Here is a 24351-nt window from a genome sequence, read left to right on the forward strand (position 1 = left end):
CTTAGTCGGTCAGTCACATCTGACTCTTTGCCACTCCATGGACTGTAGCCCACCAGGCTTCTCTGTCTATGCGGATTCTCCAGGCAAGAATGATGGAGTGGGTTGCCAGGGGATCTTCCCAAACCAGGGATTGAACCCAGGTCTCCTGCATTGCAGATGGATTCTTTACCAACTGAGCCACCAAGGAAGCCCAAGAATGCTGGAGTGGGTAGCCGATCCCTTTCCTAGGGGGTCTTCCTGACCCAGGAATTGAACTGGGTCTCCTGCATCGCAGGTGGATTCTTTACTTATAATTTTCTGGGCTCCTACTAAGGGCTCCAAAGAAATCTGTTGTCCAAAGAAAATTAGGTAATGGATAAGAAGAAAAATGATCAATTTTATTCCTTCTTGCTTCTCTTTTGCCCGTGGGATACTGCATCATCCCTTCTGATTTCTTCCAGCCCTATTTACTCCTTTATAAAGAGCATCTTTATTAAACTCTTCTCAGCTACCCCATCTGAGAACACCACCAACTTCCCCCAGGACCTGGATTGAAATGGGGAAAAAGTAGGTTATAAAAGAACATAAACAACATTATATATTTTGGGGGGTATTTAAAACAAATAAAAATGTATTATTGCATGGTGGAAATATTGGGGAGGGGCATCTTATGTTTACATTAATTTCCAAACATAGGAATTGCATTGTTGTTCAGTTGCTCCACCGTGTCTGACTCTTTGCAACTCCATGGACTGCAGCATGCCAGGCTCCTCTGGCCTTCACTATCTCCCAGAGCTTGCTCAAAGTCACATCCATTGAGTTGTCGATGCAAAATATAAAAATTACCCTATTTTAAATTAAAATAGAAGTCAACCTATAATATTAATACTTGATTGATTAATTTTAGAGAATACAACTATACTAGCACAAGCACCTCAACTTTAATGCAATCAAGTGACTTCTTTCTACCTAGGTGAAGGTGTGTCAAACCATAAGGTCTCTTTAATCAGTGGTCCCCAACCTTTCTGGTTAGCTTTCTCAGTGGCTCAGTGGTGAAAAAAATCTGCCTACAATGCAAGAGATGGGGTTTGATCCCTGGATTGGGAAGATCCCCTAGAGGAGGGCATGGCAACTCACTCCTGTATTCATGGAGGGAAAATCCCATGGAGAGAGGAGCCAGGCAGGCTACAGTCCATAGGGTCTAAAAGAGTCAGACATGACTGAGTGATTAAGCACTCAAGCAACCTTTTTTGGTACCAAAGACCAGTTTTGCAGAAGACAATTTTTTCATGGACTGGGGTTGGGGAATGGTTTTGGAATGAATAAAGTGCATCACACTTATTGTGGACTTTATTTGTATTATTAGTAATTCAGATCATTAGGAATTAGATTGTGGAAATTGGGGACTTCTGCCTTAAATAGTGGTTAAATACTTTTCAGATTACCCTGATTACTTCCAGTGGAAAGAAATCCTTTGTCTACAAAACTACTCCCTGTTACGCTAAAGCTCCCTGAAAGCCAGCCATGGGAGGAGAACAGGAAAACATAGCTAAATAAACAGCACCCAGATTGCTGCATGGGTCCAAGCTCACCCAAAGAAGCCAGACTAAGCAAAGCGGCAGGCAGAGTCACAGCGGCCAAGTCTGAACGTGACCATCTGTGCCTCAGCCCTGGCTTTTCTTCCCAGCTTCAGCAGATGTTCACCAAGCTGGGTTGTCCGAGATAGGGAGAGGCCACTGTTGGCTGGGAACCTCAACAAGCTATGGTCCTCCACGCATCTGCCTGGTTTAGCTGAAGCTCCTGGCAGTTGGGCTTCCCAGGTTGCTCAGCAGTAAAGAACCTGCCTGCCAATGGAGGAGCCACAGGTTCCATACCCTGGAGAGAAGGGAATGGCAACTCACTTCAGTATTCTTGCCTGGAAAATCCCACGGACACAGGAGTTGGCAGGCTATAGTCCATGGGGTTGCAAAAGAGTTGAACACGACTTAGTGACTAAACAACAGCCTGGCAGTTATAAGCAGACTCAAGGAATCTCACACATGCCCAGTGCGACGTTCGCAGGAGCTTCCAGGAACTGCTTCTTTAGAATCACTCAGCTTTGGCCGTGTGGGCTACAATGGTTGGAGAGAACTTCCTGGAGATTCATCGCCTTTGTGGCAGCTCCCAGAATGTCTCTGATATCAACTGCTCTGGAGCAATAGGCTGAGATCTTTGGCCAAGTCTTCCTTCATCTTTTCTCTGTTTCCCTCTCCATGGCAAGCTTCCATCCTGGTTTTGACTTGTTTCATACTTACGATACATGGAGTGGCTTCTATTTTCCTGATAGAACCCAGACTGGTACACAGGACTGATAAGATGACTGCTGAAGTTACCTTCAGTTCAGTTCAGTTCAGTTGCTCAGTCATGTCCGACTCTTTGCGACCCCATGGACTGCAGCACACCAGGCCTTCCTGTCCATTACCAACTCCCAGAGTTTACCAAAACTTATGTCCATGGAGTCGGTGATGCCATCCAGCCATCTCACCCTCTGTCGTCCCCTTCTCCCACCTTCAATCTTTCCCAGCATCAGGGTCGTTTCCAGTGAGTTCTTCCCATCAGGTGGCCAAAGTATTGGAGTTTCAGATTCAACATCGGTCCTTGCAATGAAACTCAGGACTGGTCTCCTTTAGCATGGACCGGTTGGATCTCCTTGCAGTCCAAGGGGCTCTCAAAAGTCTTCTCCAACACCACAGTTCAAAAGCATCAATTCTTCAGCACTCAGCTTTCTTTATAGTCCAACATTCACATCCATACATGACCACTGATAAAACCATAGCCTTGACTAGACAGACCTTTATTGGCAACGTAATGTCTCTACTTTTCAATATGCTGTCTAGGTTGGTTATAACTTTCCTTCCAAGGAGTAAGCATCTTTTAATTTCATGACTGCAGTCACCATCTGCAGTGATTTTGGAGCCCCCGCCCCTCAAAATAAAGTCTGACACTGTTTTCATTGTTTCCCCATCTATTTGCCATGAAGTGATGGGACCAGATGCCATGATTTTAGTTTTCTGAATGTTGAGCTTTACGCCAACTTTTTCACTCTCCTCTTTCACTTTCTTCAAGAGGCTCTTTAGTTCCTCTTCACTTTCTGCCATAAGGGTGGTGTCATCTGCATATCTGAGGTTGTTGATATTTCTCCCGGCAATCTTGACTCCAGCTTGTGCTTCATCCAGTCCAGCATTTCACATGATGCTCTCTGCATAGAAGTTAAATAGGCAGGGTGACAAAATACAGCCTTGACGTACTCCTTTTCCTATTTGGAACCAGTCCGTTGTTCCATGTCCAGTTCTAACTGTTGCTTTCTGACCTGCGTACAGATTTCTCAGGAGGCAGGTTAGGTGGCCTGGTATTCCCATCTCTTGAAGAATTTTCCACAGTTTATTGTGATCCACACAGTCAAAGGCTTTGGCATAGTCAATAAAGCAGAAGTAGATGTTTTTCTGGAACTCTCTTGCTCTTTTGATGATTCAGCAGATGTTGACAACTTGATCTCTGGTTCCTCTGCCTTTTCTAAAACCAGCTTGAACATCTGGAAGTTCATGGTTCACGTACTGTTGAAGCCTGGCTTGGAGAATTTTGAGCATTACTTTGCTAGCGTGTGAGATGAGTCCAATTGTGTGGTAGTTTGAACATTCTTTGGCATTGCCTTTCTTTGTGATTGGAATGAAAACTGACCTTTTCCAGTCCTGTGGCCACTGCTGTGGCACACCTTCAGTTACAAGTGTGCAAACATGGCTGGATTTTGACGTATACAAAATGCCAAGGATAAGTTCAATTACAGCTATATTCCAGAAGGTACATATGTAGGACTTTAAGCATCACATGACTGTTTTACCAGATAGCAGCCTGGGGTTAATGCCAAGTGCCTTTATTTGGCAACTCGTGTGTGTGTGTGTGTGTGTGTGTGTGTGTGTGTGTGTGTGTGTGCGTGCATGTTGGGATGAAGGCTGGGTTGATATTCACGCATCCAAACTTCCCAGAGAGAAGACAGTCCAGTTATTCTGCACAGGTGAGTATGTGGCATCACACATGTTTCCTCAGCCTGTCTCCCTGGAACCCACAGCTTTGGCAGAGGCTCCAGTCGCTCTTCCAGGATCGAGAAGTCCACTCAGACCCTCAGCAGGTTCCAAAAGATGGACAAATAGTGTCTTTAAAAAAATCAATAACTGTTAGAAGTTGTAGGCATTCCAGTTCTTTACTGGGACAGCAGTATAAACATGTCATCCTACCAGTTTGGGGCTTTCTTTATTTGTAAAATAAGAACACTGAACAAGATTAGCGACTTTGGATCCATGAGTTGTATAGGTAAATTCAAATGTGTATCAAGCAGGGATTAAACATTTCCCACCTATATGCCATTTATGGATGCTGTGCAAATATAGAAAATTTAAAAATAACAAAAAGATTTCTGTAAATGGAATAATACAGAATGTATTCTCATGTATCTATGTCTGAGCGTATTTTTTTTTTTGAGCTTCACTCCATTTCATACTTCAGTCATTAGTTCCCTTTTACTGCGGCACAGAATTCCAGTGTATAAATGTACCAGAAATTATTTATCCACTTCCCTGCTTATGGAAACAGTCTCTAGTTTGGGGTGACAATGAATACAACTTCTTTGAAACTTGTCTACAAGTGTTTTTGTGGACATGCTTTCTTATCTGTTAGGTAAATATCTGAGAGTGGAATTACTGGGTCATATGGTGAATATATCCTTAACTTTATAAGAAACTGCCAAACTGCTTTACAAAGAGGTTGTACCATTTTACACTCCTAAGAGCAGTGAATGAGAGTTCCTGTTGTCCACACTTGGTACTCTGCACACCAAAAAGTACACACTGTCTGATTCCATTTACAGAAGGCAAAATTAATCTCTGGTGACAGAAGTCAGGGCTGCCTGTCTGGGTTGAGGGGCAGCATTTGACTCCAGAGGACACAAGAACTGCTGGCCTGGATCAGAGAGGTGATTACTCACGTGGAGACATTAGTTAAAACTCACCGAATGATATGTTTAAAGTGGGTTCATTTGATTGTGTGGACATGATACCTAACTATGGAGTCAATTTTAAATGATATCTAAAACCACAAACTAAAGTATTCCTGAATTAATAGAAATCCCTAATAATTGAATTAAGTTTTCTCCATCAGTGAATTCTAAAAGTGCATCTCATCTTCGGGGACAAGGGTACATTTCCAGACATGATCCAAGCAGTCCTGTAACTTGGAAAGGTTGAGCTTGGGCTTGATGGTTTTTGAAGTCCTTCGCGCTCCTGGACCACACACTGCCTGGCAGACTATTCTAAGATGCTGTCATTAAATTGCCTAGATCTCTCATCTTTACCCCGATCCTCCCCGAGGTCAATCAGCTCTCTGACTCTGGCGGGCGATGCTGTGTCATCACCCTGAGATCCACACGGTGTGACCCCGAGTGGCTTTTCTTAGCACTGCCCTCCCCAGCAGTTCTAACAGATGGGTCTATTTCTGGAGCGGCAGTTCTTCTTACAGAAGGCACTTCTCTGCTCAAAATTAGTGGGTTAGGAATTAAGTCAGCCTGGAGACTGGCAATAGACATAACTGTGAGGGCTGTGAGGGTCTGTTTGCTTTCTGGAGCAGTCATTCACAACTTAAAAGTGATTCACTGCTTTCTGATTCTGAAAGATCGAACACGCAGAGTGGAGCAAATGATTAATTCACTGTTTACTGTACAATGATGAGCGAAGTATCTTATGTGAACGGAGATATTTTTTTCCCTCTGATTTGAGATTCTCCCCAGTCTATAGGTAAAGTGGTTCATGGTCAAGACGCCTGTGGGATAAATGAAAGTGATGAAGACTGGAATTTTGCAATTGCTTCTGAGTCATGCTGATGTTTTGAAATGCAGAGGCCTGAGTCAGGTTTCCTTGGAGGCCCCGATTTCTGCCAGTGCCATTGCTTCCTTCACCCCTAATCTCACACAGGCTGGCCTCTTCCACTAACCCTAAATAAGCCCAAGGTGACTGAGGCGGCCAAGGGGCCCTGTCCTGAGCTGCAGCAGCCTTGGTCCTATGGGTCCAGGATGGAGGATGGAGGCAGGCAGCCTTCCCTGTCCACACTCACGCTTCTCAAATGCCATTCAGTTAGTTGTCAAGTGGGTAAAAAGGAAAGCAAAATATTAGCAGCCAGCCCCTTACAACAACTTGACCATTACGGTGCTATCATTTTTCATATCTTACAGATGAGGAAACTGAGCCTTAGAGAGGTCAAGTTATTTGCTACACTCACATGAGTACTGTGGGCTACGCTCACCTGAGTACTGTGGGCTTCGCTGGTAGCTCAGATGGTAAAGAGTCTGTCTCAATGCAGGAGACCTGGGTTTGATCCCTGGGTAGGGAAGATCCCCTGGAGAAGGGAATGGCTACCCACTGCAGTATTCTTGTCTAGAGAATTCCATGGACAGAGGAGCCTGAATTCCTATGCATCTATGGGGTTGCAAAGACTAGGACATGACTGAGCGACTAGTACTTTCACACTTTGATGAGTATTATAGCTGGGGTGCTAATTCCAGAGCCCGAACGGTTTTATCCTGTTTGGGAAAGGACAAATCCCAAATTTGACTGAACTAGGAATCTGACGTGGAAAAAAAGAACAGTATTAATTAGTTATGAGCCCTTCTTGATTTTCTAGAGGTTTTCAGGAATTGAATGTTAACTCTTGGCCTTCCATAGAACTGTTTTCTCCCAGACACTTGGAGCGGCTGTATTTAGGGCCATTGCATCACCTTGTGGTCAGGATAGGAACTGCACCTTCCCGGTACTCCCCGAGTCCCTGTTCATACTACTAGGCTTTTCTCAACATCTGAGTACAGTCAGTCTGAAATTCCAGAGGAAAAATTCTGCTAGAATGGGGCTTGAGGAAGTTGGCTGGCTGATTTCCTGAGCCAGGAGAAAGAAGCCTTTCATTTCCCCTCCTCACATTCCCACCTACCTTGGCTAAAGGGCCATGTGCCCTTCCTGCAGGAAGCTGCCCCTGCCCTCCCGCCCCAACTCCACCCCAGCACAGTGGTCCACAATCTTTTTGGCATGAGGCACTGGTTTCGCGGAAGGGGGATGGTTTATCGTGTACTTTATTTCTATTATTATTACATCAGCACCACCTCAGATCATCAGGCATTATTAGATCCTGGAGGTTGGGGACCCGGGCCTCAGGAGACAGCCTGGAATTCCTCTCTCTGTCTTTGAGTTCTTTGTAATCCTCTGCACCCCACTCCCACTCTGTCACGTTATGCTGGCTGTAGCTGGGTCTGACTGTTTTCTTTCCATGTTATTTTCTTCTGGGTGCAGAGGGAAATGTGGATTCTTTGAAATAAGCTCAAGAGTTTTATCTTTGCTCTTTTAGCTGCTGCTGCTGCTAAGTTGCTTCAGTCGTGTCCGACTCCGTGCGACCCCATGGACTAAGCTGATCTTATTTCTAAGATTATAAGCTACAGGATTTTGGGCAATTCACATAACCTCAGTGAGCCTCTTCTGCACAATGGGGATATGACTAGGCCAAAGATGTTCGTGATGATTAAATGACATGCTGCATTTAAAAGCATTTTGTAAACTGTAACAAAGTACACAAATATAGTTATTTATATATGTATGTATAAACTTGATAATATCAATAATTGCGTCTTGCTCACCACTGACAGTAGGCAGTGATAATGCCTTATCTAGGCAATGAATCTCTCTTCCTCTTTACATAAGTGGAACAGGGATCATGTAAGAGGTGAGAGTGGGGAAAAGTGTTAAGATAACTTCCAAATAACTTTCCATAAGGAGGAAGACCAGGGTCATTGCTTCATGATTAGTATAGGGTATGCCTCTTTCTGCTTTCTTTCAGGGTCCTAAAACAGGTCTATTACAAAGTTGCTATATTCCAGTTTTAGTGCTTATAAGCCCCTTTCTATACTTGTGGTTGGTCACACTTAGTCTTCATGACCGTCCTGAGAGAGGTTTGATAATATCTGTTTGCCTGTTTAATGGAAAAGAAGTTGATGATCAGAGAGATGAAGTGTTTTCCTGAAGTTCTCAGGCTAGCCAAGTTGAGTCTAGAATGCGGATCTTTCGATTTCTAATCAGGAAACCTTCAGTTACCACGTATCGTGTTCTCTCTTTATCCTTAGGAACAGGGGCTTCCAAACTTTTTTGACGACAGTAAGAGACACAGTTTGTACAGTAGGCACATAGGTCTGCAACTGAAACCAAAGCATCAAGGAACAGTACTCATTCTGATTATGTCCATTGTACCCTATTCTGTCCTGGTCCTTAAAGATGTGCTGTTCACAGTCATTAAAAAGATTCACAACCCACCAGTGGATTGAGACATGCAGTTTGGAAAATATTGATCTAGAAGTTTCTCAAACAATCCCCACAGGACATATGCCCAATACAAGTCCATGGTCTCAAATAGATATTATGAACCTCAGGGAATGAAGAGGAAAATAAAATGAATTCAGAAAGTGTCCCCCAACTAGAACATATTGTCTATGGATTAGGCAGTTAACTCTTGGAAATTGTTTGAAATATGATTTTAAAAACTAAAATAGCAGCATTTCAGCTACTGTGTTTCTACCATATTATGTGCATAGTAAGTTGCTTCAGTTATGCCCAACTCCTTGAGACCCCATGGACTGTAGCCTGCCCGGGTCCTCTGTCCATGGGATTCTCCAAGCAAGAATACTGGAGTGGGCTATTTCCTCCTCCTGGGATCTTCCGGACACAGAGATTGAACCTGCAACTCTTAATGTCTGTTTGCATTGGCAGGCGGGTTCTTTACCACTAACGCCACCTGGGAACCACATTGTGAGCACAGCATCTATCGCTCATAATTGTTATTGCCTTTTTATACATCAGTGTCCACCTGCCTAACCTTTGACCTAGAAGGAAGGGGCTGTACTTTAATCTCAGGGCATTGATTGTTGTGCCTGTTGGGTGCTCAATAAGTACTGGTTCACTTGATACACTAAAAGAATGAATCATGAATTGCAACCATCCTACTTTCTTGTTATTCCCACTATTCAAAATAACTTTAAGTTCAAAAGGCAATGACTTGGTCTATGTACAATCCATGCATTAAAAACAAGGACTACTCGGGACTTCTCTGGGGGTCCAGTGGTTAAGACTTCGTGCTCCCAATGCAGGGGGTGCAGGTTCAATTCCTGGTCAAGAACCTATGATCCCACACCAAAAAAAAAAAAAAAAAAAAAAAAAATTAGGGACTACAAGCTTTATCCTTTTGATATTACCCTGGGGAAATCCAGAGTCTGAATGGAGGGAGAAGTCACAAAGAAAGAGGGAGGAACATGGTTCCCAGACTCCTGAAGCGTGGGTCTGTGCCATTCAAATAAATGCCAGTTTGTAATGATTTTTTTTCTTTTCATTTGGTGACTTGACTACCTCCTAATTGAGTTGAAGCCTAAAGGCTTTACATACAAGTCTGGCCAAAGCAACTGAACTGCAATGCGAGAGTATGAATTTTGTCTCGTGGCTATGTTGGAAAGGAAAAGCTGTGATGAGCCTTCCAGCGGGGCACCTTACAAGCACTGGGGAGCTCCCTATGCTGTGAGTCTTTGCCACAGGCCAAGACCACACACTCTGAAGGCCCCAGAGAGAAAGTCTGTGCAGCTGGAAGCAACAGGGCAGACTCCAGGTCTACACGGCTGTCCTGCCTATGGGTTCTCACAGGTGCAAGTGCAGCCTCGCTCCCCAAGGAGTCAAGACCCAGGGTCTCTGGGGACTCACGGGATGCCTGCACAGCTCCAGGACCCTGCCCGATGGACTGGTATGTGAAACAGCAACTCTTCATGCCCCAGCCTTTGGGAGGGACCAGAGATGACATCAATGCCCTGTTTGTTCTCTGGGCAGACAGAGTGTGTGTACCACCAACACCATTACACATGCTGCCTGATGCTAAGAGAGATGCAGGGATGGACGGTGTTGGGTCAGTGCCATCTCTTTGTTTTTCTCTTTGAAATGAACTGGGAAAATAGGTTGTACTGCAGTCCACAGGGTTTTCTTTGGATTTTTGTTTGTGAGTAGTCATTAATAATGAAGCTACCAATTGCAAACTAAAAAACTAAAATATATTTTTAAAGTCTATTTACGTGGAGATTTAAAAATAATGTTACAACGTTTTCCAGATATTGCAGTAGTATTTATTTATTCTATGAAACAGAAATGCTTTTTAAAATTGTGAGTGAACATAATCACTTATATGTATCTGAAGAGAATGAAAAGAACATGAGCTTTCGGTTAGGCAGACCTGGGTTTGAAAGGCAGCGCTGGCCCTTTCTAACCTGCATGTGTGTGTGTTAAGCTGCTTCAGTCATTTTCGACTCTGCGCAACCCTGTGGACTGTAGCTGGCTCCTTTGTCCATGGCATTCTCCAGGCGAGAATGTTGGAGGGTATTGCCATTTCCTTCTCCAGGGGATCTTCGGGACCCAGGGATCGACCCCACCTCTCTTAGGTCTCTTGTGTTGGTGGGTTCTTCCCTGGTGGCTCAGACAGTAAAGCGTCTGTCTGCAATGCAGGAGACCCGTGTTCGATCCCTGGGTTGGGAAGATCCCCTGGAGAAGGAGATGGCAGCCCACTCCAGTATTCTTGCCTGGAAAATCCCACGGATAGAGCCTGGTAGGCTACCGTCCATGGGGTCACAAAGAGTCGGACACGATTGAGCGAGTTCACTTTCACTTTCACTTTACCACTAGTGCCACCTGGGAAGCCTTCTAACCTGCACGGCAGGGGTTAAATATATAACTTCCCTGGTCCTCAATCTCCTATCAAGACAGGAAAACAAACCATACAGGATTGCTGTGAGGATTAAATACAAGTGCAGTCAAATTAATTTATTAAATCAGCTAGATCTATTTTTTCACTTCTAATTTAATAAATACATAATTTGGGGCATGTAAATACTACGTATGTTTACATTTTAGCTTTCATGTATATTTCACATCTAGTTTTATAAACGTAAGTCAAAATCTTCTTTCCCACAACCCTTTAAGAGTCTGTGAAGCAGAAAAGAGAAAAACATAATTTTATTTTACAGATGAAAAAGTTAATTCCCACGAAGAGAGTGAGTTAACCAAACCAAGCCTGAAGTCCGATTTTTTGACTTCCAAATACTGGTAAAGTCCCAGGTGAAAGTGTTGTGAAAGCGTTAGTTGCTCAGTCCTATCCAAGTCTGCGACCCCAGGGACTATGTACAGCCTGCCAGTCTCCTCTGTCCATGGGATTCTCCAGGCAAGAGTACTGCAGTGGGTTGCCATTTCCTTCTCCAAGAATACTGGAGTGGGTTGCATTTCCTTCTCCAGGGGATCTTCCCCACCCAGAGATCGAACCCCAATCTCTTGCATTGCAGGCAGATTCTTTCCTAGGTTACCTGCTGTTACCAGTGCAGCGATTTACAACCAGAGGAGAGGACGGGGTGAGATTAGGAGTAGGGTGGGGATGCGTACTTGGAAGAAATACAGTAATACTTTAATCATTTCTATTTGTCTTTAATTGTGACCCTTAATTTATCTGAAGACTTCAAAGGATATTAGAGGCGAACACGGGCTGTTTCTGTCTATCTGAAGGGGCGTTGGTTGGAGAAGTGCCAAAATCACCACCCTAGGAAGCCGGTTCCCCCCAAATGAAACCTGAAACCAACCTTTCGTTTCCTGGGGATGGGCTCATCAAAGAGCAGGTTGCCGGCCTCTGCCTCGTCGATGCCATCGTCTGGGGGCGCGGGGCTGCGGAAGGGCTTGAAGCTGTCGGCGGACAGCGGCGGCGACGGCGTGGACGGGTTGGACTGGTCGCTGGGGGCACTCCAGCTCCAGTAGCCGCTGCTGCTGGTGCTGGAAGGCACGCCGCCCCCCTCCTTCCAGGATCCGCTCAGGCCCTCTGTCGGAGCACACAAGCACAGCGTCAGCGCCCAGTCCCGGGCTCCCGGGGCACCCAGGCCGGGGTCAGAGGGGCAGTGACCGCCGAGATTCCCTGCTGGTGAAAGCACCTGTAGCCAACTTAGTAATTTGCAACAGCTCAGTATGTACGTTGTACTCTATTTATACTTTCAAAAAAGTTGCATGATAGTTTGTTTATAAACATCTGTTTTAGCCATATATGCGTGCGCGCTAAGTCGCTTCTGTCCTGTGGACTGTAGCCCACCATGCTCCTCTGTCCATGAGATTCTCCCGGCAAGAATACTAAAGTGGGTTCCTATGCTCCCCTCAGGACAGGCCTTTTCTAAGAGTTTTCTGATGGATGTTGCTTTACGCAAAACTAGTTCTTTAGGATGATAGTGGAGAATACATGAAAACAAGGAGGAAAAAAAAGATGTTATGGTTCACTAAGTTTAGGAAGTTTAGGTGTTTATGGACTATGTTACTAAGGGAGTAATGATTTGCGGCATTTCTCCAAACCCCATCCCCACATTTTAACATTTTAAAAGGAATTTCTTACAGGGCTGTAATCTTTGGAATACATTTATAGAGTCGATGTAAGATTTAAGAACCTAAGAGAGAGAATTTCTGATGACCTGAAGTCATTTGCCATCCAGCTTATTATAACAAATAATTGTGCCTTACATTTGGTGTACGTTTTACATCTTACAAGGGCTTCCTGGTAGCTCAGCTGGTGAAGAATCTGCCTGCAATGCAGGTGACCCCAGTTAGAGTCCTGGGTTGGGAAGATCCCCGAGAGAAGGGATTGGCTATCCACTCCAGTATTCTGACCTGGAGAGTTCCATGGACAGAGGAGCCTGGTGGGCTATAGTCCATGTGATTGAAGAGTCGACACAACTGAGCAACTTTCACTTTCATTTCACTTACATCTTACAAAGCTTATACACACAATCCGATGCATTCTCATAATATCTGTCTTTCAGAGCAAGGATTACCATGCTCATTTTACAGATGAGGTCCCTGAGGCACCAGGAAATTAACTGACTTGCCATGATTAGTACATAACGAGGATGGGCCAGGGTTTCAAACGCTGGCCTACCAGTTGGCCCTCCTTCTCCTTCAGTACATGCAGACCCCAGGTATGAGCATTCTTTTTTTCAGGCAAAGCTGAGATCAGAAAAGAACTTATTGGTAATAATTACTGATACGACTGGTGTTGAATTTTACCTTTCCACTTATGGGAGAAAACATGATGAAATGCTTGCTAATATAGAGAGATTTTTGCCCAATTGGAATGTCTTCAGGGGCTCTCTTAATCACTGAAGATTTGATTTATTTTTCAAAATGCCCAATCTTAATTAGCATTTGTATAAATTTGACTTTCTTTTGGATAATTTCTCCTCCATATTAATGTGCATTTTGAATATATTAAAACTATATCCTAACTACAAGAAGGAAAAAAATCCCAAAATGCCTCATTAAAGAAATGCTATTAACATCTGTGTAATTAGTAATGAACTGAAGACATACTAGCATTCATAAAAAACAACATACTAGCATTCATCAAAAAATTTCTTGACTATTTTTACCTAATTATAGGTTTCCAGCATATTCCTCAACTTTGTCAAGGAAAAAGTTCAGTTAGATGAATGAAGTTTTAAGTTGAAGAGCAGAAGTAAGTTAACCTTCTCATTTAAGCCAAGCTCTAACAGAATTACATGGTCTGTTATGCAAGCTCACACCTTGATAGCATTAACAAAACCAAACCAGCATCTCATCTCCTGTGGTCTACACAGAGACTGAGATACTCCCTGAACTGGAGTTGCCTCTACTAAATAAGAAAGCTCTTTTCAATACAAGACTTCAAGCTGAGTCTAATATAAGGCCTTAGGTAATGTTACCTGGTGGACAAACTCACTCGGCAGGCCCAGGAGGCTTATAAATATATTGAAGCATACACTTGTATAATAAAACAAGTTCGTGGAGCAAGATCTGTAATTATGGTAAGTAGGAGGAACTGGCAGGAGGAGAAGGGGACAACAGACGATGAGATGGTTGGATGGCATCACCGACTCAATGGACATGAGTTTGAGTAAGCTCTGGAAGTTGCTGATGGATGGGAAAACCTGGCGTGCTGCCAGGCTTGGGGGGCTCCCAGTCCATGGGGTGGCAAAGAGTCAGACATGACTGATCAACTGAAGTGAACTGATGAGGAACTGAAATAATTTTGAAGCCAACTATTGTTACAGTGTGGTTACACACTGCTTCCTGCCAGTGCCAGCAGTTAATTTATTTGTTTCCCTGTGAATGGCATTTCCTTTAGAAACACTATTTAATCAGAAGGACAATGGAATACAGAAATAGGGACTTCCCTGGTGGTCCAGTGGCTAAGACTCCATGCTCCTAATGCTGAGGACCAGGGTTCGGTTCCTGGTCAGGGAACTAGATCCCACATGCTGCAACTAAGACCTGGCTCAGCCAAATAAAGACATTAAAAAAAAAAAAAAAAAAAAAAGGAATACAGAAATAAATCTCTCAGAAAAAAAAGTCAGAACCAATTCCTAGTGTTTTTTAGAGAGCAGTGTCTTCTTATCTTAAACAAGCTTTTGCTAAAAATTCAGACAGGCATTTTGCTGGAATCTCCCTCATTTTGGACCCACATCCTAACAAAATGATCCTTTCCTAGCACAGTTCAGTTCAGTTCAGTCACTCAGTCTTGTCCGACTCTTTGTGACCCCATGAATCGCAGCACGCCAGGCCTCCCTGTCCATCACCAACTCCGGAGTTCATTCAGACTCACGTCCATCGAGTCAGTGATGTCATCCAGCCATCTCATCCTCTGTCGTCCCCTTCTCCTCCTGCCCCCAATCTCTCCCAGCATCAGAGTCTTTTCCAATGAGTCAACTCTTCACATGAGGTGGCCAAAGTATTGGAGTTTCAGCTTTAGCATCATTCCTTCCAAAGAAATCCCAGGGCTGATCTCCTTCAGAATGGACTGGTTGGATCTCCTTGCAGTCCAAGGGACTCTCAAGAGTCTTCTCCAACACCACAGTTTAAAAGCATCAATTCTTCTGCGCTCAGCTTTCTTCACAGTCCAACTCTCACATCCATACATGACTACTGGAAAAATCATAGCCTTGACTAGACAGACCTTAGTTGGCAAAGTAATGTCTCTGCTTTTCAATATCTAGGTTGGTCATAACTTTCCTTCCAAGGAGTAAGCATCTTTTAATTTCATGGCTGCAATCACCATCTGCAGTGATTTTGGAGCCCCTCCAAAATAAAGTCTGACACCATTTCCACTGTATCCCCATCTATTTCCCATGAAGGGATGGGACCGGATGCCATGATCTTCGTTTTCTGAATGTTGAGCTTTAAGCCAACTTTTTCACTCTCCTCTTTCACTTTCATCAAGAGGCTTTTTAGTTCCTCTTCACTTTCTACCATGAGGGTGGTGTCATCTGCATATCTGAGGTTATTGATATTTCTCCCGGCAATCTTGATTCCAGCTTGTGCTTCTTCCAGCCCAGCGTTTCTCATGATGTACTCTGCATAGAAGTTAAATTAGCAGAGTGACAACATACAGCCTTGACGTACTCCTTTTCCTATTTGGAACCAGTCTGTTGTTCCATGTCCAGTTCTAACTGTTGCTTCCTGACCTGCATATAGGTTTCTCAAGAGGCAGGTCAGGTGGTCTAGTATTCCCATCTCTTTCAGAATTTTCCACAGTTTATTGTGATTCATACAGTCAAAGGCTTTGGCATAGTCAATAAAGCAGAAATAGATGTTTTTCTGGAACTCTCTTGCTTTTTCCATGATCCAGCGGATGTTGGCAATTTGATCTCTGGTTCCTCTCCCTTTTCTGAAACCAGCTTGAACATCTGGAAGTTCACAGTTCACGTATTGCTGAAGCCTGGCTTGGAGAAATTTGAGCATTACTTTACTAGCATGTGAGATGAGTGCAATTGTGCGGTAGTTTGAGCATTCTTTGGCATTGCCTTTCTTTGGGATTGGAATGAAAACTGACCTTTTCCAGTCCTGTGGCTACTGCTGAGTTTTCCAAATTTGCTGGCATATTGAGTGCAGCACTTTCACAGCATCATCTTTCAGGATTTGAAATAGCTCAACTGGAATTCATCACCTCCACTAGCTTTGTTCGTAGTGATGCTTTCTAAGGCCCACTTGACTTCACATTCCAGGATGTCTGGCTGTAGGTGAGTGATCACACCATCGTGATTATCTTGGTCGTGAAGATCTTTTTTTGTACAGTTCTTCTGTGTATTCTTGCCACCTTGATCCTAGCACAGTAGAGGATCACAACAGTTTCCAAAAATTCACTGATATGCAATAATTGTGGAGATAATATTTATTTCTAAAAAATAGCTTTCATTATCATAAATTGCTTTCCCTTTTTTAGAACTTGCTTCCTTTTGCAGACTAAATGAGGGACATCAGACATTTGGGATTACTATCTGGGTAATTATTTTTTTTAAGTCATAATGAACACTCTCTTTATAACTATGCTAAGAAAAGTTTGTACTGAAGATGCAAAAGGTTTATTTTGATCCTAACATTTCAATACAAAGGAATATAAAAATGTTCTCAGTTTTAAAATTCCAATGGTAAAAAGAATGAGTACATCAAAATTATTGTTTTCCCCTGAGGATTCCATGAAATTCTGCATTTCTTTTTCCCTAGAATAGGTTTTGGGGATGACTTCATCCTTGTTTTTCCTCTCATCTTTCTTTTGCAGCTTTGCCAAGCTGAGAAGGCTACCAGGAAAGATCAGGCTCATCTCAAGAGCACGGTGGCTACTCTATGTGAAGTGACATCACCCCAGCTTGTGGGGAATCAAGGCAGTAGGCATCGTGATTTCTGGTATTGATCTTAATTCCCAGCATCTTGATCATTCTTCCCACTCCCAAATAGATTGCATTAAGTTTGGGTGAGGACTTGATGGATGTTCCACAAATTTATTTTAACACCTTCTGCTTATAACCAGATTATGGGGGAACCCTAGTTCATCAGTGACTAGGCTGTCTTTTGAGAGGAGGTTTTCCCTGGCTGGTAAGTTCCACCTGGCGGCCTCAGAATACTACATTTCACTGATCTGCAATGTGGCTTCCGCTCCACGGGTCGTCCACCGTAAATGCTCTTTTCAAAGCCATGACATTCTTCTTGATGCAGAATTGAGTCCTTTTCGCCTTGACCTTCTGAAGCATCAGATGTTGCTCCTTGAAACAAGCTTTTCCCTTGGCTTCTATGAAGTCGCACTTTCCTGCTTCCCTCTGCTTCTCCAGGTACCCCTCTCCCTTCCTGGGTCCTTTTCCTTACATAATGAGGCGGCTCACCACTTTTCACCTAGCCACCTTCTCGTTATCCTCTACTTTTCCACAGCTCTCTCGGGGTCAGCCCATCTACATCCATGGCTTCAAAGTGTCGCCTCCCAGTTCTTCATCAGCCCAGATCTCTCTTCCAGGCTGACCCAGAACCCCATCAGATCCTGTTCTCCGGATGATCCCCAGGTACTCCCTACGAAACGTGTTTCAAGATGGAGCGCTCATCTTCTTTGGCTACCCCGCCTCTTGCTCCTAACATTCACCAGCAGACCTCTTCCTCTGCCTTTGCTCATCATCACTGGGAATGGACTTCCCAGAAGTCACCCTCGTCACTCCTTCTCCTTTATCTTCTCTATCACCAAGTCTTGTTGATTCTGCCTTCTTCATCTTTCTCAATTACGCCCTATATGCATCCCCACCGTGACCACCAAGGTTCAGGACACACACGTGGTTTTCTTGTTTGTTTGTTTACTTTTTGTTTTTGTCTTGTATACCCAATTATAAATTTCCAATGTTTCAATCATCTCATAGCTCTCCTATAGCCTCAGAAAAATGTCCAAACTCATAACCAGACAGATATGACTCCTTGATTTCCTGCCAGGCTCCCCAGCTTCATCTCCTACTGCCCTACTGATTTATCATCTTGAATTATATGAGTCGATATTAAATCATGACTGAGACAGGCGATCTGGAATCAGAATGATATGGAAAGAAGTTCAGCTCTGTTTATTTTTTATTTTATTTTTTTAAATTTATTTATTTATTTTTTAAATTTTAAAATGTTTAATTCTTACATGCATTCCCAAACATGAACCCCCCTCCCACCTCCCTCCCCATAACATCTCTCTGGGTCATCCCCATGCACCATTCAGCTCTGTTTAAAGTCAGCTAATCCTCAGGTGCTTCAGTTTACTCATCTGTAAAATAGTGATAGCATCTCATAGAATTGTGAGAATTGCATGAGATAAAGTAAACCTAGTCTATGGCACATACTAAGTACTCAATAAATGCTAGCTATTAGTATAGCTGTGATAGTTTTTTCCCCGCAAAAGACTGTACGTTACCTAGGAGTATGGACACTGTTTCAGTGATATAGTCAAACCATCTATTATGGCTGTTGTTCAGTTGCTAAGTCATGTCTGACTTTTTGCAATCCCATGAACTGCAGCACGCCAGGCTGCATCTGTTAGGGTACCTAATAAATATATACTGAATAAAAGAACGGATTAAAGAGCCTGGGATAATGCTTTTTCAAAATATTTAATCTTTAGCATTCTTTGGTCCAACTATCCCTCTAACCAAACAGGAAAAGAAAAAAAAAAAAAGGCTGGGGAATTAACTTCATGAGACCAATCTCCATCTACCTGGGTATGGAACACAAGTTCTTAAAGATAAGTTGGAAAGGTGGTGGAGGTCAGTAAATCTGCACTCAACGGGTGGATGTAGGAATGAGATGCAGTGGGGTCTTTGGGACAATGAGGAGGAAGGAGGCTGGTAGCTCTGGGGTCCATTTCTTCCACATTTCCCCTCCCTTCTCACTAGTGGGTGAGGGTCCATTGTGTGTGTTAGGAATGAGTCTGCACATAAGTGCAAAGACCAGAGTCTGGAAGGATGTGTTCCAAACTGCTGAGAGTGACTGCCTTTGGGGAGGGACTGTGCACCACATGGCTGAATTTTAAAATACGAGTGTGTTCATGTGTTGTGTAATTAAAAAACAACTGGAAAAAAAGGAAAAAAGGGGAAGAGGAAAGAGAGAAAGAAAAGAGCTTCCTCAAAGAGAAGCTCTGCTCCTGATGTGGGAGGACCCTTCCCTGGGCCGCGCCCCAGGCTTACCGTTCTGCCGCACAGGAGGGCTCCGAACCAAGGGGCTGGTGGACAAGCTGGTGAGTACCATGGCTGCTGTCACCTTGTCCATGTCCAGCTCCTCCGAAGATTTCCTGGAAAACAGGAAGGGGCATGGTTAACTGTTCATTCTGCATCTCCGTGCCATGTTACCACACACGTTTACCCCTCTAGATTGTCCCCATGAAAATGCAATGTTTGTTAGTTTTATTGTACAGATGAGGAAGTCAAAGTCCAGAGGTTAAGCGATTCAGTCAAAATCATATACTATTGATGTTCCTGAGGTTAAGACTCTGAGCTTCCACTGCAAAACAGGTTCAATCCTTGTTCAGGGAACTAAGATCCCACAAGCTGCACAGTGTGTCAAAAATTTAATTTAATAACAAAATCTGATTAAAATTTTACATAATATTAGGAAGTGTCAGGTTCATCCACTGGTCATTCATCTAACAGGTGTTCATTCAGAGTGAAGCATAGGGCTAGACTCTCCTAGGCATGGGTGATATGTGGTAAACAACACACAAGGCTGGTGAGGAGAAACACAGAATCAGCAAACAACCGAAAAGGGAGAGACTAATTTCTGGCAGTGACACGTGCTATGTCAGGCACAGACAATGTGACATGACAAGGACCGTGGACAGCTGCACTCAACGGGGGCAGGGAAGGCTCTCCGAGGAGGTGACCTCTGAGCTGAATTGCGAAGGAGGAGGAGGAGAAATTGACCCCCAGCAGCCAAGACAGCTGTGTGAAGGCGAGGCATCAGGAATCAGCACTGGATATTTGGAGAGTGATCCGCTGGTGTGAGAAGGGGAGAATGGTGCTGAGCTGGTCATGTGGGGTCTTTTAGCTATGGGAGGTGCTTCGATTTTATTCCAGGTGGAACAGGAAGTGACTAGCAGGCTTGAAGCAGGTCTAATGATGTAAAATGATTGATATTTTAAAAATCATGACCTGAGCTGCTATATGGAGAATGAGTTCTAAGAAAGGTAGCATAGAAGCAGGGAGGCTAGTTGGGACATAACTGCTAGGAATCCAGACAGGGGGAAAGAGTCTCGTGGACTGGGGCAGGGGCAGCAGCAGGTGGCCTCAGAGGACTGGCCGCTGCACTGGGTGTGGGGGGTGAGCAGAAGGGATCGTGCCCAGGTGTCTGGCTTGAGCAGTAACTGGACCCATTGACTGCGATGGAGAGGGTGGGAGAAAATGCAGTGAGGGGTGTTTAAACTCCAGTGCTGGCTTTTCCACAGTCTACGAGAAGAAGGCTAGGGCAGAGGGTAGTTGCTATGCTGTTAATGTGAAGAGCCACTGAGAAGAAGAGGTTACTCTGGTTCATTAATTTCGGTCAGCTAACCCTGAATAAAGGTCCATCACATAATGATCATTGTGAACTGAAGCCGGCTTGTTTAAATTCATTTCAATAATGAAGTTAGCATTGAGAGGCAAAAATGTGTGCATTAATAGTACCCTGACATCAGATAAATTGTACCGCCTCCTAAGAGATGAATATTTTGTTTCAAATGAGGGAACAGTTGAAGGAGCACAGGAGAGGAGTAATAAGTCACATCGATAAAGGAATTGACACTTTGACAAAGGTGGTTTTCATCCTCAGGTATGCTGTATAGTTTGTAAAAGCAATGAACTCGAGAGAGAAACTTTATAGCGTCGCTTCAAAGCAACAAAGGGAAAAAAGATTCCTGACTTAGAGAAAAGTCAAATAGTTCCCAGTTAAGGCAGGTTGGGGAACTGCTCAATCAATTTCACCATGAAATTATCAAAATTATTCCAATTTGGCTCTCTGATGTTCACCATAGTGCTGAATTACTAAGCAAAGCTTACTCTTTCAATCTAAGGTACCAAAAGATGGGAATGTTTGAAATTTTCTTCTGTAGTTCTTCTCAAAGTACCTTATGCTCTCTCTTGGCAAATTGATCCATCAAAAGACAAATTACTCGGTTCAGAGAAAAGTACTTCTAGAAAGCAAGCTTGAGAGCACACAATGAAATTCACTGCACAGAAACTTTCAAGACAGTTTCATACGCTTAGGGAAGAAACTACTCACTCATTTTGCATACTATTAAGAGATTTTACAGTATCTACAATTTATAAGATCCTCACACTTGGGAGTAAAGTTGATCTTATTATTTTTTTTTTTCCAGAAATGAGACCTCCTGAAACAGCACCAGGGAAAGAATGTAAAACATCTTAAAGTAACTTTGAGTGTTTTATGTCTCAGTCTTCCCATGTAGTCATGGCCACAGAGGGAAGGGGTTACTTGGGGGTGGTGAAGGAGAAAAGCTTGCTCTAGAGACTGTTACGTATAAATAGATGGTGGGGCTCCTTCCACAGCTTGAGCTCAGCTGTCAGGATCACTCCGTGCCAGCAGGGGGCGCACCCGAGCAGGCCATGCTGCCATCTCTTTCAAGACTGAATTACGGGAGCTGCTTATTTCTCTTTCCAACTATCAGTATTCTTTTTTCCTTTTGTTAACAAAAGGTTTAAGAACATGGAAAAGAGTTCCATGAGCCAGGCACAGGGAAATGGCATGACTTTGTAGGGAGAAGGTCCCCTTGCCACTTGCTCCCATCCCTAAAGGGACCTGTTACACAGTCATGGTTTTTCGCTCTATCTCTTGGTTTCAGGGACCTTCATTTTTCCTTCCTCAATCTGCTCTGTGGCTTTTTTGATTTTTCACATCTAACATGCACATTCATGCTTTATAGTCTCAATGATAATTAAAACAAAAGCTGATTTGTGTGTTAAGTATGAAGATCAATAGAGCACGTATCATTATAAAATATGCATTTATTTTGCATTTCCAAAAGCTGACATTTCACAATAATTATTGAGTATCATAAAGCACATTTCTGATGAGTAAAAAGAGGAATAAATATTAGTATAATCAGAGTGTTTCTGTATTTGGATTACCTTTAAGTTTCCCATCGGTACTGGAAGTTACTAAAAACAACAATAAAAAAAAATCAAAAGAATACTTAGCCAATGATTCAGTTCACCTATATTTCTCGGGAAGTATTGTTATCATGCTACATGAAACATTACCAGATGATACGGCCTTGTGCTGTGTTGTGTTTTTGTTTTTATCTTTGTTTAATTTCTTTTGGTACAGTACTATCTAATTACTGATTAATTGGTGCTGTAAATTCAAATCCTTATAATTAAACAGGAAGAGATGATATACAAAGTAGAATTTGTAACACTTTGAGAAAATTGCTACAAAGGCCCTCTGGTAGATTCAGAGTTGTTGAGGCAAGGGGAGAAAACATTATCAGTAATACTAAATATTCTCTCCTAGTTTGAAACTGAGCTTGAGTCTACTGTAGAAAACCTTATTACACGTATGTTTACAAAAGGCTTTTCAAGTTTTCTTTTCTCTCAAACTTAGTTGAGTATTAGAAGAGTAATAATAATTAGAATTATTTTTTAAAAATAGTAATATTCGTCATTACTGTATATGTCAGTGGTCTAGAACCTTTTTGGCACCAGGGGCCAGTTTCGTGGAAGACAATATTTCCACAGCCTAGGGATGTGGGGGATGTTTCAGGATGGTTCTCACAAGGAGCGAGCAATGTAGACCCCTTGCATGTGTGGTTCACAGTAGGGTTCAAGCTCCTTCAGTTCAGTTCACTTCAGTCGTTCAGTTGTGTCCAACTCTTTGTGACCCCATGGACTGCAACATGCCAGGCCTCCCTGTTCATCACCAACTCCTGGAGCTTACTCAAACTCATGTCCATTGAGTCGGTGATGCCATCCAACCGTCTCATCCTCTGCCATCCCCTTCTCCTCCCGCCTTCAATCTTTCCCCAGCATCAGGGTCTTTTCAAATGAGTCAATTCTTTGCATCAGGCAACCAAAGTATTGGAGTTTCAGCTTCAACATCAGTCCTTCCAATGAATATTCAGGACTGATCTCCTTTAGGATGGACTGGTTGGATCTCCTAGCTGTCCGAGGGACTGAGTCTAATGCTGCCACTGGTCTGACAGGAGGCGGAGCTCGGGCGGTAAAGCAAGCGATGGGGAGTGGCTGTAAATACAGATGAAGTTTGATCATGCGCTCGCCCACTCACCTCCTGTGCGTGGCCCGGCTCCTAGTGGGCCATGGATCCGCACCATGGCCCTGGGGGTTGGGGACCCCTGCTCTGTGTGATCTGTCGCTCAGGTTGACCTGGCTTCGAGGACTGAACAGGATTTCAAGAGGGGAGAATCACATTTCAGGCAAGGGATTAGGCAAGTCCTTGCCTTGTAATCTGCTTAGGAGTGCTACTAGAAGGATGGGAGATGAGGACAGAGAGCCTGGGCCAGTTCATGGGGCCTCACGTGCCAGGCTGAGTGGTTTGTCATGTCCTTGTAAGCAGAGGGAAGTCACAACCCTCTTGAACCTGGGAGAGAGACAGATGATCAATCTGTATTTTAGAAATAGGTCAAAATGGAACATGTAATGGAAAGGGAAGAAGCTAAAAGTAGGTTGTTTAGCTACTTTTAGTTAAGCCAAAATTCAAACCCCAAGTAATAGACTAAGAGACAACTATTCCTCAATGAACAGATAGTATTTAGTCTTTGAGTACAGACTCCCTGTATATCTGCTAAGGGGGTGTCCTGGGCCTCTCTGGGAGAGGCAGTAAAGGTAATGGTTAAGAGCACAGGCTCTGGAACGAATTAGATCAGTTCAGTTCAGTTCAGATCAGTCGCTCAGTCCTGTCCGACTCTTTGTGACCCCATGAATTGCAGCACGCCAGGCCTCCCTGTCCATCACCAACTCCTGGAGTTCACTCAGACTCAACGTCCATCGAGTCAGTGATGCCATCCAGCCATCTCATCCTCTGTTGTCCCCTTTTCCTCCTGCCCCAATCCCTCCCAGCATCAGAGTCTTTTCCAATGAGTCAACTCTTCACATGAGGTGGTCAAAATACTGGAGTTTCAGCTTTAGCATCAGTCCTTCCAAAGAAATCCCAGGGCTGATCTCCTTCAGTATGGACTGGTTGGATCTCCTTGCAGTCCAAGGGATTCTCAAGAGTCTTCTCCAACACCACAGTTCAAAAGCATCAATTCTTTGGTGCTCAGCCTTCTTCACATTCCAATTCTCACGAATTAGATCATGTGGCCTCAAATCCACTCTGCCATTACTAGCTGTGTGACCTTGGGTAAATTACTAACATCTCGAAGTCTCTGTTTCTTTATTAGAAAAAGGAAGACAAAAAATAGATCTGTTGAGGGGCTTCCTTGCTGATCCAGTGG

At 43.6% G+C, this 24351-nt stretch overlaps 1 protein-coding gene across 2 annotated transcripts in view; it reads right to left on the bottom strand.

Annotated features, from left to right (window-relative positions):
- ZNF704 (zinc finger protein 704) overlaps window positions 1-24351 on the bottom strand; it is a 256382-nt gene that overhangs the window by 40455 nt on the left and 191576 nt on the right. For both annotated transcript variants that reach the window (XM_027973082.3, XM_004011760.6), the window contains exons 3-4: window positions 19097-19200; window positions 11693-11925 (exon numbers count right to left, since the gene is read on the bottom strand). In XM_027973082.3, the coding sequence (XP_027828883.1) occupies window positions 11693-11925; window positions 19097-19200 (337 nt within the window). The remainder of the gene's footprint in view (window positions 1-11692; window positions 11926-19096; window positions 19201-24351) is intronic.

Source organism: Ovis aries, chromosome 9, assembly GCF_016772045.2.
Source record: "Ovis aries strain OAR_USU_Benz2616 breed Rambouillet chromosome 9, ARS-UI_Ramb_v3.0, whole genome shotgun sequence".
Taxonomy (NCBI): Eukaryota; Metazoa; Chordata; class Mammalia; order Artiodactyla; family Bovidae; genus Ovis; species Ovis aries.